Source organism: Sycon ciliatum, chromosome 12 (assembly GCF_964019385.1).
Source record: "Sycon ciliatum chromosome 12, ocSycCili1.1, whole genome shotgun sequence".
NCBI classification, from domain to species: domain Eukaryota; kingdom Metazoa; phylum Porifera; class Calcarea; order Leucosolenida; family Sycettidae; genus Sycon; species Sycon ciliatum.
In genome coordinates, this window is record NC_088654.1 from 22,971,593 (window position 1) to 22,992,413 (window position 20,821).

General features: G+C 49.8%; 1 protein-coding gene across 1 annotated transcript; it reads left to right on the forward strand.

Moving 5' to 3' along the window:
* The first annotated feature begins 252 nt into the window (after positions 1-252).
* LOC135828070 (uncharacterized protein K02A2.6-like) lies at positions 253-4,119 on the forward strand. The gene is made up of 2 exons (XM_065340503.1): positions 253-1,612; positions 1,718-4,119. The coding sequence occupies exons 1-2, from the start codon at positions 253-255 to the stop codon at positions 4,117-4,119; spliced, it is 3,762 nt and encodes a 1,253-aa protein (XP_065196575.1).
* The last annotated feature ends 16,702 nt before the right edge of the window (positions 4,120-20,821 follow it).

The following is a 20,821-nucleotide window of genomic DNA, read 5'->3' on the forward strand; positions in this document are numbered from 1 at the left end:
GAGGGCCATGTTTTCGCTTCTGTTGTGGTCCCGTTGTTGTACCCGATCCGTTCTGGGATCGGTTACCCATATGCATTCCCGTACTGTGTACATATATGGATCCTGGTTGTGCATCTTTATCTTTCCTTGTTCTATGTAAATAAACTTTAGTTGTTGTCTGGGACTTGTGGAGTGAAGTTGATCTATGGAGTGCAGGAACTAACTTGATGTTCACTCAGGAACATTACATGGTGTCAGAAGTAGCAGGTGGTCATGTCGTCTGCCAAATTTCCTGTACCTGCCCCGTTCGATTTCTCCACCCCAGAAGCATGGCCACTCTGGAAGACCCGTTTTGAACGCTTCAGTTCTTTGTCCAAACTGGACGAGGCGGACGGGCAACGCCAAGTAGACACTTTAGTTTACTCCATGGGAGCCAAAGCCGATCCTATCTTTGAGTCTCTATCTCTGTCCGCGGATGATAAGAAGAAACTCGACAAGGTACTGGAGGCCTTTGACAAGTATTTTCGCCCGGGTGTAAACGTAATCCATCAACGGACATTGTTTGAAAGGTGTGTCCAGAACCCAGGTGAATCCGTGGAAGAGTATGTGCGTCGTCTCCGTGCTGCAGCCAAATATTGCGCGTTTGACAAGTCAGATGAGCGTATCCGCGACAGGTTGGTGGCCCATATGACGAACCGAGAAGTTTCGAAGAAGCTACAGCTCGAGGATCACGCTCAGCTGACACTCGAGACTGCCGTGAGCTTGGCACGCAAAACGGAGTCCGTAAACGCCGAGGTCGCCCAGCAAACGCCCCGGGTGAGCCAAGCTGCTGCAGCTACCTCACCGCAACGGAAACACGGCAAGTCCCCTGCTTACGCAAGTTACGGATCGACGGGAAAGCGACCACAGGTCAAGTCCCAACGAGACTCGAGCAACAGTAAGAAGTGCTCGTGGTGTGGCTCCTCCAAAGACCACAAATCGAACCGTGACGAATGCCCTGCCAAGGACAAGTCTTGTAACAAGTGTCGTAAGTCTGGACACTTCGCCAGCGTCTGCCGGTCTGCCTCCGCCAGTGCAGCACACAACGATTATGTGCATGTAGCTGAGTTTGACTTGCAGTCGGACCCCGTCGGCGAAAATTTCCTTGGAGCTGCTTCTACCCACACCGCTGACGAGCCGTGGATAGTACGACTGGATCTGTGCGGCTCACACCTCGATTTCAAAATCGACACTGGAGCTGATCTCAACATTATGACGCAGGCCAGCTACAACGCTTTATCTGCACCGCCAGTACTCAGTCCGTGCCAGACACGTATGATTGGGCCTGATGGGAACCAGCTCACGATACAGGGTGAGTTCCACACTTGTGCTGTGTTCCGTGATGTACAGTACCCAGTCACTATCCTGGTCATTGCCACTGGTGGTGTCAACTTGCTGAGCAGGCAGACATCTGAACAGATGGGCCTAGTACAACGTCTTCATGTTGGCTCTTCAGATGCCCAGCCGAAAATCGGATGCATGCTAGGCAAGCCAGTCGAGATTGAGTTGAAGCCAGACTGCAAACCATACAACTGTGTAAATGCTCGACGCATTCCAATACACATCCGCCTCAAGGTTCGTACCGAGCTGGAGCGTATGGAAAAAGCAGGTGTCATCACAAAAGTCGAGCAGCCGACCGACTAGTGTTCACCCCTCGTGTCGGTCCTCAAGCCGAACGGCAACGTGCGTGTATGCGTAGACCTCAAGCGCCTGAATGCCAGCGTCAAGAGAGAGCACTACCCGTTACCGACCGTGGATGACACGCTCGCACAACTCAACGGTTCTACCATATTCTCTACGCTGGACACCACGTCTGGCTTCTGGCAGATCCCACTCTCCGAGGAAGCGTCGTTGCTGACGACGTTTATCACTCCCTATGGCCGCTTCAAGTTCGAGCGCCTTCCCTTCGGCATAACGAGCGCGCCTGAGATATTCCAGCGCCGGCTACAAGGTCTACTCAGCGATATTCCCAACGTAGCAGTGTTCATAGACAACATCATCGTCTATGCTTCATCGATGGCTGAGCATGATGCTGCTCTGCTCGCCGTCGAGAACCGACTCCGTGATGCCGGTCTGACACTGAATCCGAACAAGTCTAAGTTCAGATGCACGTCCCTAAAGTACCTGGGCCATCGGATCAGCGACAAGGGTGTCCACCCTGACCCAGTCAAGCTGGATGCCATTGAGCGCCTTGCAGCACCAGCTGATGTGGAAGAGCTCCGTCGTGCACTTGGACTCTTCACGTACCTCTCCAAGTTTCTGCCGTCATTGTCGACCGTAGCCGCCCCACTGCGCGAGCTACTCCGGTGCGACGCGACGTGGCAATGGACCAAAGCACATGAGCTAGCTTTCACAGAGCTCAAACGCCTAGCTGCCGCAGCCCCGTGTCTCGCGTACTACGACCCGTCTGCACCGACCATCGTCACGGCTGATGCGAGCAGCTATGGATTGGGTGCTGCACTGCTACAGTTCCACGACAATGAGTGGAAGCCGGTCGCGTACGCCTCACGCACCATGACAGCAGCAGAGAAACGGTATGCCCAGATCGAGAAAGAGCTCCTCGCCTCGGTCTGGAGATGTGAACACTTCCATCAATACCTCTACGGAGCGCCCCGATTTACCATTCAAACGGACCACAAGCCGCTGGTCCCACTAATGAACACGCGTGACCTCGACCGAGTACCTCTACGCTGCCAACGTCTACTGATCAGACTCATGCGCTATGATGTACAGGCGGAGTATGTGCCTGGCAAGAACATGGTTCTCGCCGACACGCTGTCCAGAGCTCCTCTTCCTGACACGCCAGCAACCGAATCCGACCTACACAGTGACTCGGAAGCCACCATCGCCGCTGTCCTGTCGTCTCTATGCAGTCCTACCAAGCAACACGCTCTCGTTACAGCCACTGCTGACGATCCAGTCCTGCAACAAGTAATCCAGCATACCCTCCATGGCTGGCCGACCAAGGTCAACGCAGACCTGGAAGCCTACCGCAACGAACGTGGCTCGCTCTCAGTTCACGACGGTCTGCTGTACCACGGATTTCGGATCGTAGTCCCGGCATCCGAGCGCAAAGCTACACTTGCCACTTTGCATGACGGCCACCAAGGCATAACCAAGTGCCTGGCCCGTGCGAAGTCCTCCGTCTGGTGGCCAGGTATCACACGTGCCATTTCAGAATGCGTGCAGAACTGCCTGACCTGCACCAAGCATCGTTTTCAGCCGCCAGAGCCTCTGTCTCCAACTGCGTTTCCCTCTTTGCCATGGGAGAGAATAGGAGTCGACCTCTGCCAACATGACGGTCAGGAGTACCTCATTGCTGTCGACTACTTCTCCAGGTACATTCACGCCATCCCGCTACGGAAGACTACCTCTGGAGCCGTCATCAAGGAACTCCACGAGCTGTTCGCCATCCATGGCATCCCTCAAGTCCTTGTGTCGGACAACGGTCCACAGTTCGCAAGTGCTGAATTCGCCGCATTCACAGCCCAAATGCAGCTCACCCACCGCACCAGTAGCCCGCACTACCCACAGAGCAACGGTGAAGCTGAGCGAGCGGTTCGAACATTCAAGCGTCTCCTGAAGACCAACAACAGCCTCAACGATGCCTTACTCAACTACAGGTCAACACCCCTCGCAAATGGCTACTCGCCAGCCGAGCTCCTGTTTGGTTGTCGTCTACGCACACACCTCCCATGTACAGCGGAATCCCTCGCTCCAAGTTGGCCTGATATTTCCAAGCTAAGGAAGTTCGAGGTGAGGCAGAAAGACCGACAGAGTGAGACGTACGACTCGTCACACCGAGCACAATCTCTGCCACCATTGACCCAAGGCGACCGAGTCTGGGTGCAAGATCTCGCTTCCGAAGCCGTGATTGCAGACCGTGTCTCCGACAGATCCTATATTGTCACGACCGACAACCTGTCCGAGTACCGCCGCAACCGTCGCCACGTCAAGTTGCTACCTGATGTGCAACCAACACCAACACCGCAGTTGTATGTCACTACATCTGCAGAACCTCCATCCGCTGATGTCGAGTTCCAGCCTACCTTGCGCCGATCAGCACGTCCATCCCGGCCGCTGAACAGACTCGACCTGTAAACGCATTAGTCATTGCTCATGCTCACTCCAGTCGCTGACACTGATGACCGTGAACTGCATGTAGTATTTGTCTGTCTCTACCCTATCTCCTCTGTATGTATAATATTCTTCGAGCTGTTACCTCTGTAACCTCTCTCTCTTCGAACATAAAAAGGGAGATGTTGTGGTCCCGTTGTTGTACCCGATCCGGTCTGGGATCGGTTACCCATATGCATTCCCGTACTGTGTACATATATGGATCCTGGTTGTGCATCTTTATCTTTCCTTGTTCTATGTAAATAAACTTTAGTTGTTGTCTGGGACTTGTGGAGTGAAGTTGATCTATGGAGTGCAGGAACTAACTTGATGTTCACTCAGGAACATTACAGCTTCCTACTTATGTTTTGCTCCCACATCATACACTATTGTGCAGCCTACTCCCGGAAAGTCCTTCCTTCGAATACAAATGACGGTTTCTAGAGGTCGTCCAGCTAAGACATTTTGCTCTGCAGCATGGTTCTGCACTGGCAGAAACGTCACATCTCGGACATTGAGCCTGCTCATGCTCCTCTGAGTCATGGTTAGGTACTAATGATTCCAAGCCATAGAACTCATCTGCTGATGGTTGAACACGCACCCATTTGTTTGAGGAGATTCTGCTAACTCCTATCGCAGTGTGTGTGTGTGTGTGTGGGGGGGGGGGGGGATCTAAGAATTATATTGAAACTTTCAGGTATCAATTACTGGTCTTAGCTTTGGCCACCCATGTCATGAAGAAGAAGAGAAGAAAACACAAGGTCACGTAACCTTCTAGTCAGTACGCCTTACTCCCACATCACAATATCCACTGCAATGCCAGCCGACAATGACCTGAGTTTGCCGGCGGAGGGCTGCACGAATGGTGTGACCTGTATAGTAGAACATACACGCTCCACATACGGACAAGCAAAGGCAAGTACGTTCTCGTATGCTCTCATGGACTCACAGCTCACCCACCATGGCATTTCCACACATCAGCAGAACAGACACAGAACACGGCTGTTTTTTTGTGCGATTTCACGCCACTTAACAATATGGCCGCCGAAAGTCTCGATTGGGCTTCAATGGCAAGAACATTTGAATTTTCAAATCGTCAGAACACGAGTAGGCCATGGTTTCCACTGGATTTTGGAGACTAGTCAGCCCGGACAGCCCGGGGAACACGCTGATCATCTGCGTCTTGTTTCAAGCTTTCCGCTCGTACCTCACATGACTGCCTTTCCTTCAAGAAACATTTGTTCTGTGTCGTGCGACTTTGGCTTCGTTCTGGAATACTCCTTGTGTCGTTGCTGACAAACTCGGCTCCGAGAAGCCCTTCCCGATTTTTTCCCAGCTTAGATCGATTTTTTCCCAGGTAGAGGACTATCCTCTGGCTGTCTTCCCCAAGTGTCATTAGAATACGCGCGTGAACTTCTAAATACGCGCGACGAGTCAGGAGCCTGTTTTCTCTTGATTTGGAAGACAAAATGGTGTGGCCCTTTAGTTGCTGTTGAGTGTAGAAGGCTGCTTCCTGCTGTAAATTGCTTAGTCGGCATGTGGGTATTGTAGAAGAAGACAGCAGCCGGCCAAGTGAGCTTGAAATTGTGATATCTACCCTATTGTGCGTTGAACGATTACGAAATGTCTAACTTGAATGTTGTACACGCGAGCACGCCAAGCAGAGGCTGACAATCACTGGCGAGATCAATCTTCAGACTGCCAGGAGTACTTCGAGCAAGTTTGAACTTTGAAGCGGAAAGACAGCTAACTGGGCAGGCCAGGACGCCTTTCCACCCTCTTTCTCTCTCAAATTGCCGAAAAGTCGAGTATCTCGCTCGAGCGCTTTCACAACTTTTCTCTTGGTTTCGCGTCCCAAATCGTGGAACCACGCGAGGATCGACATGAGTTTCTTGCAAAAACGCAAACTCATCGCGTATTTGTACTATTCGCACAATATTACATAAATCGCACCGAACGACGCCATATTGATAAGTGCCTGCACGTGAACAGCCGTGAGAATGTGAGCATGGCGATTGCTAGGCAGCGTCACATAACACCATAAAACACCAAATGAAGCCTGGCATCCATGAGATTTTTGTAACTGCTGGATGTGTGTTGGTCGACAGGTGACTGCCTGTCATGCACTCGGGAGTTCATGCATCCATAGATAGTGACATGTTGGAGTTGCCATAGTTACTCAAGAGGGTTACAGTGCATCAAGCGAAGGACTAAAGGGACCGTCACTTAATTTTTGCCGACTACCCGCCAAGAAAATCTTTTCATTTCACGTGTCAGACACGTCCGCGAGCGCGTCCGACTCGCGCGCGCGCGCGCCCGCGCTACCTTTCACGTCAGGCAATCTGTTCACGCCACATGGCTGGATAGCGCGTACATGCAAACATGATTGAAGACTTGCAAAATCAATTTTTTTCCAAGTCCAGGTGCTAGGCGCTAGGCCTAGGCAGTACTAATGTCAGGCTAATGCCCAGGCAGCTGACTTTATTTTCGGAGAAACACTACTCATTGTAGTAAAAAGTAACAATGAATAGCGATATCATCTAGGAGGGATCGCTACCCTAACGCGAAGGAAAGGCCTTGCGCGGCTGCTCTACGAAGTGTTGAAGAAAGACTCATCAAAGTTAGTTGGTGGACGAACAACTCGCTGGCGCCGGAAAACTTGGCCCCCAACGAGTCGATGGTGTTTGGTGAATCATCAAGCATAATGTCTTGTAGCAGTGTTCACCGAGGAAGGAGAACGCTCTAGTCGCTGCTGTTGTCCGTTCCATCCACGCTGGGCGTTAGCTGCACCGCGCCTATTGTGTTTTAGTATTCCATGGACACACATTAGCATTCAGAGCGATTGTGGAGCCACAATTTACTTCACACAGCGTTGTATTGTCCACGAGCGCAAACTTCATTATCAGCAGTAACTGTTACTCTTCATCCTACATGTAGACTTGGAGTATACACGGCCTTGTCACGACAGCGACAGCTCTACAGAGTGTTCAAGTGAGAAACATTAATTTCTATTGTTGGTGGATGAATAAATGGCTGGTTCCGAAAAAACGCGGCATGCACCGATGGTGTTTGGTGGATCATCAAACAGGGTGACCAGCAGTGTTCACCGAGGAAGGAGAATGCACTCGCCACCACTCCGATTCATCCAAGTGGGCGTTAGCTGCGCCGCGCCTATTGTGTTTTAGTATTCCATGGACGTACACTAGCGTAATTTTTCTAGCGTTCTCAGCGATTGTGGAGCCACAACATATCTTCATGCGGCGTTGCACTGTCCAAGAGCAGAAACGTCAGCAGTGACCCATCATCATACATGTAGATTTGGAGCATACACACCATGCGCCAATGGGCCTTGGCACAACAGCGGCAGTCTACGGAGAGTTCAAGTGAGAAACATTTGTTTCGACTTTTGGTGGACGAACAAATCGTCGGTGCCGTAAAACGTGGCCTGCGCCGATGGTGCTTGAAACATCAAACATGGTATGTTGTGACTGTCAGTGTTGATCAAGGAAGGAGAACACTCAGGCCGTCGACCGTTCATCCTTTTCGTTAGCTGCACTAAGTCTATTGTGTCCTTGTATTCCATGGGCACACAATCATGAAGCATGGCGTCTGAGCTGTGTTCACAGAGCGGGGAGATGCTCTTGCTGCTATCTTATCTGTCCTGTGTATTCCCAAGTGCCGAAGGCTCACAACGATGGTGTTGGACAAGTCAGATAAAATAGAGTCAACGTAAGTACGCATGTGTACTCTTACTGACTGAAACATAAGTGGGGTGTAAGAGCTAATTCAAATGGTGTCGTGACATTCTCATGTACGAGGTTAGTGTGTAGTACTTGTTACGTACTGAATTCTGTGACTTTGTTTTGTCTCCATATACTGCATGCATTCACGTTTCACAGTTATCAGTTTGACCCTGAGTTCATGTCTGTTATCCCGTGTCTCCTCTACTTATTTTTGTTTCCACACGGTTCATGGTGTAGCGCTGCACGTGTTCCGTCAGTTTGAACTTCAGCATAAATCGCAACTACTTGTACTTTCAGACATGTCACGTGATTGTTGCCAGGGTTTGAGCCAATCAGAGCGTTTACAGGCAGGGCCTGAACCCCTGATCATGCCTTGCCTGCCAGCTCTACTACGATATTATATGTCACTTACCCGCGCGCGCACGGTTCTCCTGCGCTTGGGCTTGCTTTCCCTTGGTAGTTGGAAGTCAGTGGCTGTTTTAGTGGCTGTTAGCAGTATGAGAGGGTGTGCATTCTGCGGCGGATCTCACCTGGACAAGAGCTGCGCGAAATACGCAACAGTAGCACAGCGGAAAGAATAACTGATTGAACAGAAGCGTTGCTTTGTGTGTTTGCGCACAGGGCACCGGTCAACTCAGTGCAAGGCCACCCGCAAGTGTAATGTGTGTTCTCGCATGGGTCACCAATCAGAGTCACCATCATGTCACGATCTGCCCTGAATCTCAACAGAAATCTGACAGCAGTACCAACATAGTAGCTGACCAGCCTGTGGCTGACGAGGTACCAGCATCTAGCGCAACAGCAGCTAGTGCAGCATCAACCAGTATCGCCATTGACCGTAAGATAGTCAGTCGTCTTGATCGGTGCAGATTTCCTCTGGGAGTCTTGACGGGGAGCACCAGAGGACTTCCGCCAGGACTACAGTTTCTGCCTACCACAGTCGGTTTTGTGGTGACTGGCCGAACACGTCACTCCAAGCACTCAGCTACGCCGATGAGCAGCCATGCCAGCTATCGTTTCTCTAACTGATGCAACTTCCGACTCCTGCACCATCATCCCAGATCTGTGGGACCTAGACTGTGTTGACATCCAGGATTCAGGCAATCTTACTAACAACGACCTAGCCATTAGGCAATTCATCATTGTTCTACGATTTTGCCTGCCACCAATCGTCATGACCTGCGATACTGAGAAGGCCATTTTACAAATCAGTGCCAACCCAGCATACAGAGATGCGACACGATTTCTGTGGTTCGCCAACTCCGACAGTCCATCAGTCACCCCATCCAGCCTGTTCACGCTCATAAGCAGTCCATTTCTGCTTGGCGCGTCTATACAGCATCATTTGGCACAGCAAGATGACAAAACAGCTAGCAGTGGCTATTGGTGAGAACATTTTCTGCTGTGCCATTGGAGTGTGCACTATACACGAACCCTGCTCTTTTGTTGGCACCGCCTATGTAACTTACTGCATAGGGTGCAAGGTGACCGTTGTCGGTTTACATGTACTCCAGTTATTACACCGTGCATGCACTGAGTCTGTGCTGCACTATGCATCCATAGGTGTTCGTTTGCGGTAGCGCAAGGTGACACGCAAGGTTGATGGATTGTTTTGTCCGCTGCTATTCGAAGCTCTCGGAGTCGGAAGCGTTACCTCTGTTTCCCCTGTTCCTCCCTGCGCGGAGTCTGTAGTTCTGGCTTGCAGTCGCTGTTACATGCATGTTGGCAGTTACATGTGTTTTGGTTTTCAGTTGTCTTCATTTGTTTTGTGTGGACGACAGTTCAATATTCTAGCAGTTGTTGCACTTCCTACATTCCGTAGTTATCTGCGGTTGGTGTTCGAGAGAGCAAACTGTGTTCTTCTCCAGAGTGGAGTAAACCATTCGCTTGTGTCTGAGGAAAACCCTGTGTGTTGACGAAGAGGTTGACTTGGCTGTAGAGTGAAAGTACCACATGGTCACATGGTCCACAAAATCTTAGAACTAACTTAGGGTCTTCTGGCGTATGGTATAATTATATGAGCAGCATGAGAGTGAAGTAAAAGACTATTAGCTCAAACATTCAGTCTTTCAAGAGTAGGTGTTTCATCACGGAATAGGTTCTGCAGTTCACTTACACACTGCAACAATGGACCAGCAGTGTCCAGCGTACAATAGAGTCATGTGAATATGTACCGTATGCATACTCACAGCTGCAAGGCCTGCACCCCGTGGCTGCTTGACTTCTCAATCGATATAAATATTCACAACAGTAAGACTCTGTGATCAATCAGAGCTGTGCTTCGAAGTAGTCACAAATGCCCCATGATCAGTCACAAAACAAAACTTGGCAACCAGTCACAGCTTCCACGGTGCCCCAAGACCAGTCACCAGAAATGACCGTAGTAAATCTGCAGGGAGTTTCATAATCTGTTCATTGCAGAGTCCACTATGCTATGATTCAAGTTTGCCCTTAGCATGGCCTTGTCATGAGGGTGCCACATCCGTGGAAAGGCAACATGCCGGCTAATCTCCCTGAGAAGTTGAGTGGTTATCAGCAGGCGATGACGCTGTGTCGATGATGACCTGTTGATGCCCGACAGGAACCTTGCGAGGAGAGTCATTGGGCCCGACGGGTAGGTAAAGCCAACTTCCACATGAAGTTTGCGGATGGCCGACATGTAGACATGGACAGATCGGGGCTGAAAAGTTCTGAACAACTCGGCAGCAAAATAACACATAAAGTAAAAAGTCATCACCTGGCAATGGATTCCAGTTATGCCCTTGGCAGAACTGGAAGTAACGGGTATCGGCGGAAAAATATTTCCGGCTGGTGCCAGTGCTGCTAGCTGCAGCACGGAGTCCGGCAACTGAGAGTTGGCAAGACTGGCTAATCTGGCTCAGCTGCTGCTTCCGGAGCCCTCGATGGTTCAAACACCATCGGCGCAGGCCACGTTTTACGGCACCGACGATTTGTTCGTCCACCATAAGTCGAAACAAATGTTTCTCACTTGAACACTCCGTAGAGCTGCCGCTGTTGTGCCAAGGCCCATTGGCGCATGGTGTGTATGCTCCAAATCTACATGTATGATGATGGGTCACTGCTGACGTTTCTGCTCTTGGACAGTGCAACGCCGCATGAAGATATGTTGTGGCTCCACAATCGCTGAGAACGCTAGTGTGCGTCCATGGAATACTAAAACACAATAGGCGCGGCGCAGCTAACGCCCACTTGGATGAATCGGAGTGGTGGCGAGTGCATTCTCCTTCCTCGGTGAACACTGCTGGTCACCCTGTTTGATGATCCACCAAACACCATCGGTGCAGGCCGCGTTTTTTCGGAACCAGCCATTTATTCATCCACCAACAATAGAAATTAATGTTTCTCACTTGAACACTCTGTAGAGCTGTCGCTGTCGTGACAAGGCCGTGTATACTCCAAGTCTACATGTAGGATGAAGAGTAACAGTTACTGCTGATGATGAAGTTTGCGCTCGTGGACAATACAACGCTGTGTGAAGTAAATTGTGGCTCCACAATCGCTCTGAATGCTAATGTGTGTCCATGGAATACTAAAACACAATAGGCGCGGTGCAGCTAACGCCCAACGTGGATGAAACGGACAACAGCAGCGACTAGAGCGTTCTCCTTCCTCGGTGAACACTGCTACAAGACATTATGCTTGATGATTCACCAAACACCATCGACTCGTTGGGGGCCAAGTTTTCCGGCGCCAGCGAGTTGTTCGTCCACCAACTAACTTTGATGAGTCTTTCTTCAACACTTCGTAGAGCAGCCGCGCAAGGCCTTTCCTTCGCGTTAGGGTAGCGATCCTTCCTAGATGATATCGCTATTCATTGTTACTTTTTACTACAATGAGTAGTGTTTCTCCGAAAATAAAGTCAGCTGCCTGGGCATTAGCCTGACATTAGTACTGCCTAGGCCTAGCGCCTAGCACCTGGACTTGGAAAAAAATTGATTTTGCAAGTCTTCAATCATGTTTGCATGTACGTGCTATCTAGCCATGTGGCGTGAACAGATTGCCTGACGTGAAAGGTAGCGCGCTAGCGCGGGCGCGCGCGCGCGCGAGTCGGACGCGCTCGCGGACGTGTCTGACACGTGAAACGAAAAGATTTTTTTGGCGGGTAGTCGGCAAAAATTAAGTGACGGTCCCTTTAGTCCTTCGCGTGCATCAATGATATCATTCTCATCACCATGGTCACATGTAAGTCTAGAGTGGTTTCGTAACAAACTTCACATTATTAGGGACCTTTCGCATTTGCTACGAAACGAATGCGAAACGAAAGTTTGATTCGGCTCGTAATCGTTTCGTTGAAAACAGATTTCAGGTTTCGCAAGTCGTCATGCAAATGTGCATGGCAACTACGAATACGGCCGCGGGCGCCGGTAGCTTGGCGTACGGGTTTTTACACGCACACGTGCATGGATCATGGAATCAAGGGAAAAATGTGTACCTTGCAAAACATGTGTACCTATCCAAATAAATGTGTACCTGACGGATTCGGAGCGTGCCACGAATGAAGAGGCTTCCATTCGTGAAAACGAGTTCTCCGCAGGGACTCTGACGAATCCTCGAACGGGCCAGGTGACGAATCAGCATTCGTTTCGTATCCGTACGCGTGGTGCGAAAGGTCCCTACTGTCTGTCATTGGGTTGTTGGTGTAGGAAGTAAGCTCAATCCGATTACAGTCAGACCTCGTTTAACCGCACACATGCCATGGCTTTACTAGCTAAGCTCATGAATTTAACCGCACACATCCGTTTTCCACAAAAATATCCGGATAGGCGAGGGAACCGGATAATCGAACACACATACTGTATGTATGCAGGACATATGTGTAAATCGGTAACCAACGATTTTCTTGCGGATGGCGAGGGATCCAGATAAAAAGAGGACCGGATAAGCGAGGTCTGACTGTACCAGTGAATCACTTGCATAGACTAGGCAGTCAATGATCCATATCAGTACTGGAGAAGTGGATGATGTGTCACAGTGACGCATTGCACTAAATCTTTTCTTCCCTCAGTGAGGCGTTAAAGGGGAAGTATACCCTAAAATCAAATTTTCACCAGTTGTAGTCTTCTGGGTGCTGAGTCGAATGGTCTTGGTCCGAGGAAGCTGCGGCGCTCCCTTCCTACTTGAATCCCAATCGAACTCGCGCACTTCCACCGAAACTGGGTGACTGCGCCCTACTAGATGGGGATTTGTATGCAAAATGTCACTAAAAGCGCCATTTCGTTCTTATAAAAGCACGGATGACCGCGATTGGCCCATATGTTGTAGTCTTTTGGACGCTGAGTCGACTGGTTTTGGTCCGAAAAGGCTGCGATGCAGCGTTCCTCCTTTATTCCCAATCGAACATGGTTGAAGAAGCGGTCACGTGCTCCTGCGTACACCAGTCAGCTGGTCACCGTGCCTGCAGGGTACAACTTACTAGCCTGTTTGACCTTTTTTGGGTGCAGTCCTGTCACTCGAGTTGAACTCGAGTTGAACCTTGGTGTGAAAGTTGTCGCCTGCTGGCGCGGTGACCAGGTGATTTGGGCACCCAGGAGCACGTGACCGCTTGTTCAACCATGTTCGATTGGGAATAAAGGAGGAACGCTGCATCGCAGCCTTTTCGGACCAAAACCAGTCGACTCAGCGTCCAAAAGACTACAACATATGGGCCAATCGCGGTCATCCGTGCTTTTATAAGAACGAAATGGCGCTTTTAGTGACATTTTGCATACAAATCCCCATCTAGTAGGGCGCAGTCACCCAGTTTCGGTGGAAGTGCGCGAGTTCGATTGGGATTCAAGTAGGAAGGGAGCGTCGCAGCTTCCTCGGACCAAGACCATTCGACTCAGCACCCAGAAGACTACAACTGGTGAAAATTTGATTTTAGGGTATACTTCCCCTTTAACATTGTGACGGGTACTGGACTGCTCCTGGTCAGTCAAGTATTTACTAGAAAAATAGCTGGAAGCGCAACGAGACGGACATGCAGTGGCAGGGTAGAAGTGTATTCTCACCGTACACGCAGACACAACTGAAGAGAAGAAACTGAAGAAAACGTAAACGAAAGCATAAAATCATATGGGGATAAGCACACTCGAGGCAACACATCTACCACTGCCACTGTTGTCACGTGATGGGAAATGTTCGAATCGACTCGTTAATCTTTCAGTGCTGGATTTAGTATTTTACGACATGGACCAAACAGCGTGAAGGTGAACAGTGTAGGAATCGGAAACAACGACCTAGACTCACTTTTGTCTTGCCACAAAGACATACAGTAAAAACTGTCTAAGACGACCGCTGAAGGGACCTTCGAAACATGGTCTTTGTAACAAGGTGGTCTCCTTATCCAGGGTCGTTTGACTGGCAACAGTTACCCTTGATTCTGGTTTTAGTGGTCTTGTAGGACAGGTGGTCGCCTTATCCGAGTGGTCGCCTTGACAGGTTTACTAGAATATCATCATTTTCACTGCACCATGAACATGAAAATAATGTTCATGTACAGCCCTCCAAAGTGATTAGATGGGAACTTTTGCCGTATTGTATGTATCCAACCACCAAATTTTTTACTCGAAACGGAAAACTTCTAAACTCAGTCTCAAATCGAGCATGACGGACCAACTGCAGTAACACCGGGCTGGTGGTATGGATGGAAGGTGGCGTCAACCTCAAACATGTGTGCACCCGGAACCTCGCAGAACAGTGGAGACGGACTAACAACACAAGGCTGTGTCAGTACATGCATGAGCATTACGCCACGCCGAGAGAACCCCCGACATTTCTAATTCCTACACGGGTTTCAACTATACGGTGGCAAAACATACTAAAACATCGTTCATCACCCTCTACCCCCCCCCCCCCCCCTCCCTCTCTCCCTCTCTTGCAACTAGCCGCAGAAACCGTCGGGAGGCAGTTTTGTAACAATTCAGACTTACTGAGATGATCCTTTGCTGCACGGTCGACAAGAGAATCTGCGGCCACTTCTCGCAAACCAGAGCCGTACTGCTCTTGAGCAGGGCCCGAACGAATAGTAGGTGTGCATCCGGGACGGGGCGAGACGGAGTACATGTAGTGATCGACCACATCCGACAAATACACCTCAGGTGTGAATGTTAGCAGGACTTCCCCAGGCTGTACGATCCTCTTTGAAGAGCTATCGACACATACCGGTATCCGCAAGGCTAAGCACACGTTCGTCGCATATCCACCTCCTGGTGCGATCCAGCCAAATGGAACTTTTTCAAGATCTGGAGGAAGAATGCAATGAAAGCCGTCCTACAAAAACAAAGAAAGAAAATGTCATGCGATAGCATTCTTACACGAACTATAAAAACTGTCAACATCACAGTGTAGTTAGGACGAATTGTGATGAAGCAACACCTTTCTGCTGGTCGTTGCAATGCCTGGAAGGACGGACATGCGCTAGCAAAAATTCTCAAACTCACACCAGAGGATAGTTGTACGCTCATGCCGTGAATTTCACGAAGAAATGACATTATTTGTGTTTTCTGAAAACCAATAACGCGTAGCGTTGAACACTAGCACTTTCTCACCATTTCTCCTCGAAAGCACGTTTCTTCTTTCTCGTCCTAGCGTTGACCGTAGCGGAAGAAGAATGTCTCCACCAGAGGAGAGGAGGTTCGCTAGAGCACTGGGCAAAGCGCTATTTGGCCGCTTACCAATAGTATTATACGTTGAAAGGGCGAAGGCCCGAACGGCCAAGACTCTCTACTTTGCCCAAGAGGAAAAGATGAGAGAATAGCAAATAGCACGAGGAAGACGACCTCCTTGCCGAAAAGAACCGTTTGCTGGAGCATGCGCACACGTCCTATTGTGGAAGTTTGGAGCACATGGATATCACTGGATATGGTCGACGCAGTCGCTGCTTGGCGGAGTGGCGTGACGTATGAGCATGTGCAGCTGCTGCGCTTGTTCTTTTGCACTAGGTGACTTTGTCCCGGGTTCAGGTCCCAAGTTCAAATGCTGAACTCTTGATATCAGACTTGAATCATGATAGAGATACTGCTACAATCTACACATCTACACTACAACACATCCGTTTTACTGGACTCAACAGTCAGAACTAACTACTTACCAGAAGGACCAGGTAACCATGATTGTTGTTGTCCAAGCCTAGCGCCTGGCCAGTAATGCAGTATGAACCAGTATTGCCGATTATCGCACCCCACGTGAGTGTCTCCATGGTTTGAGCCAATCAGCGGCCTTACTGAGCGTGCAATATTCCCCAGTACACCGCCAGCCAATGTGGATGCACTGCAGTGCGATATTGCACCCCGGCGAGTGAGCGTGCAAATAACCTATATTTGCACGCTCACTTCGAAGTGAGCGTGCAAATATAGGTTATTTGCACGCTCACTTCGAAGCGAGCGTGCAAATATAGGTTATTTGCACGCTCGCTTCGAAGTGAGCGTGCAGATATAGGTTATTTGCACGCTCACTCGCCGGGCCGGGTGCAATATCGCACTGCAGTGCATCCACATTGTCATCTGGTCATTGGCTGGCGGTGTACTGGGGAATATTGCGAGTCGCTCCGCCAAGCAGTCGCTGCTGACTTGCTGCAGCACACCAAATAATAATTGGTCGAGGACGCTGTCGCGGAAGCGAATGTGGACCCGGCTTGCGTCCGCAAAGTCAACTAATACTTCACAAGCTCCGTGAGAGTCGAGACAGCAGACGCCCAAGTACATGTATTGGAGAAGACTGTCGACAGCCGATTTGAGAAACTGTCCGACGCCGCCATCGACAGCCTCGTTTCTGAGCAGAAAAACAAAAACACAGAGCAGGCAACTGACAAATGGCTCCGCTTATTCGACGAGTATTGTAAAGACACAGGACGTCGCTGTGACCTGAGTACGGTTACGGCAAGCGACCTAGCTTACATTCTGCGACATGCAAACCGGTACGTCGAATTCCGTCCGAAGAAAGCTGGAGTGAAGTTCTACTCTACATCAACTTCAGGCTTCAAGCTTGCTCGGTTTCCGTTCCGCAATACATCGCAATCTAGTCGAGTTGAAGCGGCTCATGAACGTCCACAGTGACCCAGCGTTCAAGGACGCAAACATTGCATTGAAGGCTTTCCTCCTGAAGCCAAAGAAAGCGGGGAGAAGTCAAAGCGGTGGAGCACAAACACCCCATCAACGACGACGACATGAGCAAGCTGTCCCGCTACTTCCATGATCTCCCGTATACAGCAGCTGCTCGAAAGAAGTGTTCCTCTAAAAATGAACGCGACTGGTTGTGCTGTGTTGTATGACTGTGAAATGATAGCAGGGTTGCATGAAGCATGCTAGGGTTGCACCAGACCGTGTCACTGTCAAGTCACACACACAAGTGTGTGGTGACAGACTGTGTGGTGGCAGGGGTGCGATAAATGTATTACTGCACTCGGACGCGTGCAATACCGGCGTCGATATCTGCACTTACGGCTTCGCCGTTCGTGCAGATATCGGCCGGTATTGCACTGGTCCTTGTGCAGTAATACATACGGTCGTATTGGTTGTGCAAGCCAATGCATCTAGATCTGCGTATATACTGTTCTTGAGCTTGATGCTGTTTGAAGCGGTGGTTCGAATCGAGTACAGCGGTTGAACCCGCTTCCTTGTAAACTGTGGGCTGCCCAGCCCTGCTATCCCAGGGTAGACCGACATTGTACCTGTTGCAGTGGTGGTGAGGTGGCTTGCTTAGTTTTAATCTGGCTGATGGATATGTGGCAGTAGTGTGTCAACGAGCGTGGCCATTTGCCGCTGGGAGAATGCTCGCTACGTCTGGAATACGCCTAGGATGCATTTGACGCTCGCTGTATCTCCAACTTCTGTCGAGCGTTCAACGGTGGCTTCCATTTCTTATGGGAAAATTCTGTGGTTTGCGGGTGCATATCGAGGGCCTACTTGCATGATGCAAACAATCGCTACAAAACGTAGCGAGCGCTTCGGCGTAGATCTACTACTTGTAGTTTTCGAGATCAGACTACGACCTCATCTACTTGCGGTACTGCTCCACATTAGTCATTAGACATAACCAGGGATGAATTTATCCGGTATCGCATCGCAGTTTGCGATTCAAAATCGATCGAGTGCGACTCAAAAATCACAGCGGCTCGCAGGAAACTGCGATGCATAAACAGCACTGCATACTGTAGCTCACGCAGTCAGTAAAAATGATGCTGTGACTGTGTCGTACACTCGCTACACCTGTACAGTGCACGGACCCTGCTTTTTTCTCGGGAAGGTGTGATTTCTAGTACTGAGTACATGTACCTGTGAACAGTGGCTGGCTCCGCGTGCACATACTGACTGTACTGGTGTCCTACTTGAACTACACGTACCACTTTGCGCGGCTTTCATTCAGTAAGTTCAGTAAGTTCATAGAATTTCCGTACTGACAAGCATCATCTTTCCTCCACGATCCCGTTGGAGGTCTTCTTTTTTTCTCTTCTTTCTGGTTTACTTACCTCTTTTCGTTATATTATAGCTTTCTGCTTGTAGCCAGTCGGTCTTTCTGGTGGTGAGGAAATTCTGGAATCACGTTCGTCCTTCTCTCTGACAATTGTCCAAGCTGTAGTTTTTGTCTAGTCTGGTTCTGCCTCCAACATGTCTGTACGACAGAGTACCTTTGAGAAGTGGGTCCCCGGTGGCAGAGGTCGATGTCGAGAGGAATTGGCTTCGTTCTGAGAAAGCTACAGGTGCAGCGGTGACGCTAATTTTCTGCCAGCTATGCAGACAGCACGAGTCCTCCCTCCGTGGACTGAGAAATTTTAGTCGGTCTTTTGTGGACGAGATTTCGGGGACTGCTCTGAAGAAGGACAACGTGGTGAAACATTCGAAGTCGGATATGCATAGCAAGGTGGTAGGAATGTCGGTCCTGGACGGACTTTTTCGTGGAAGAAAAAGTGCTAATCAAAAATCAAGGACTGCTACGCATTTTGGCGTTTGCGTCGCGAAAACTGCTATGCAAAAAAATGACAGTAAATTCATCCCTGATAACTGTATCCAGACTCAAGTAAAAAAACTACAACTGTAGTATCCTCTACTAGCTCTACCAGACTCCAGTACCCCAACTGGCCCTGACGCACAAGAACAAGCGTAGGTCTACACGACCAAGTCCTGCCTAGTACTACAATGCGCGGAACTAGCGATTTTGGAAAGATGGTCTCCTCTTCAGGTGCCACTGACTCTGTCCATGGTGACTGAGGCCATTGAGGGAGCGATCTCTGCTCTGTACTAAGCCTTACTACTTTTCTATACATGTAATTGCACAATGCAGTTTAGCGCCTCTCACCGGCCAGGGCACACGGATGTATGCGGGTAGTAGGTCATGTAGTATAGCACTTTATGCATGTGGGTATGCCGTAAACATGCAGGGCAGGTATGTTTTGTATAATATTCATGAGCTAGTAGAGCCATGTATGCATTGCATGATGAATACCGGTCATCCCCCCCCCCCCCCCCGCTACCGCATGCATTGAATATTGGAGATTGCAAGACTCATGACGTCATCATTAGAACAAACCTTCATGCCCCCCCCCCCCCCCCCCAATACCTCCCATGGGAAATTCCTCGGAAATGAAATCCTCCAGGATTGCCAGTAAAACCTCAGCTCAAATCATGCAGATACTGATTTTTGGATAGTGATCGAGCTGCCGGTTCAGAAGGCAATCCCAAAGGATCTCACATCTGATCACTCCAGTCAGCAGGCAACAGCAGACACAGCATTGTGGCATACAGTGTCCAGCAGAACAAATTGCAACCGAATCAATGGCAGCATAGCACACAAGAATACGCCACCGTAATGAAACCCTTCCCATCCCGGGGTGACAGGTGTTCTGTTCGAGCCCGTAACCCAAAAGAAAGAAAAAAACTGATAATTCCAACGGTCGGGGTGGGTTGGTTACTGGTGATGACAAGCTTGGTTGGTCCTTGACTCGGCGGCACCAGCCGGGTGCCTAGTCAGTTGCATTGACATTCTTCCGTGGGTAAATTCAGTACTTGTTGCCTGAAGGAAGAGAATGGCATGAAAGGTCGACAGCAGCGACAGAGGCATACGGGTAACAGCAACGATGCATGCACAGTGCACTGGACATGGTCTACCTGTACACACTATCTAGACTCTCTACACTCAGTCACTATCTCGTACTATTTCGGCAACAACGCTTGCACATTGTGTGCTGGACATACGGATCTTACAACTTTCTAGCCCATGCACCCAACCCCTATCTCATTCTGATTTCGGAGTCAGTGCTTTCCTGAAGTTACGTTTTGTCGCAGTCTATCACAGGAAGTGGGAACAATCTGAAAGTCATGCAGCATGTGGGGTGCGGCTTTCCATGATGCTGGCCAAGAGTTGTGCTGGAGGCATGCAAAGATAGCGCAAGGCAGAGTGAATGAAGTAAACAAAAAGTTACCTTGCATAGGGCTGATGCCACCATCACGTCCTCCCGTCCGGTTGCCGCTTGACCTGGGCTGGGCAGTAGAATCACACAGCAGACAGAACACACACCAGTCCATGAACCTGCACTACAGTACAACAAGAGTTACCCTAGCTACCCACCCACCCGAATACATGCAACAACCGGGGCTGCACCAACCACAATACCGGTAATATATATCATACATGAGAAAGCTGCAGAGAACATTGCAGGCATGCAGGGTGTGCCCCATGCAAAGCTATCCCCGGGGTGGACAATGCATGCACTACATGGACAAAGCATGCACTGCGTAGGACATCAGTCCTGACATGCAAGTGGGTCCTGCTGTAAATGGGACAAACAATTCTCTGCAGTGATTTGAAAATATCCATGCACAGCACATGGGTACTTAGACTGTTCCCGGGTGATGTCCCGCCGTGATGCTGCTTGCCAGCCGTCCGTCTTGACCAGTCGTGGTGATTGGCCGTTGACGAACCTGGACTAAAGGTAAGCATAGCAAACA

What these genes read in the sequence shown, in the direction of transcription:
- LOC135828070 (XM_065340503.1), top strand. Translation starts at nt 253, where the DNA reads ATGTCGTCTGCCAAATTTCCTGTACCTGCCCCGTTCGATTTCTCCACC. An exon ending in GGTTCGTACCGAGCTGGAGC is followed by an intron (nt 1,613 to 1,717) that starts GTATGGAAAAAG and finishes GTGTATGCGTAG; the next exon opens with ACCTCAAGCGCCTGAATGCC.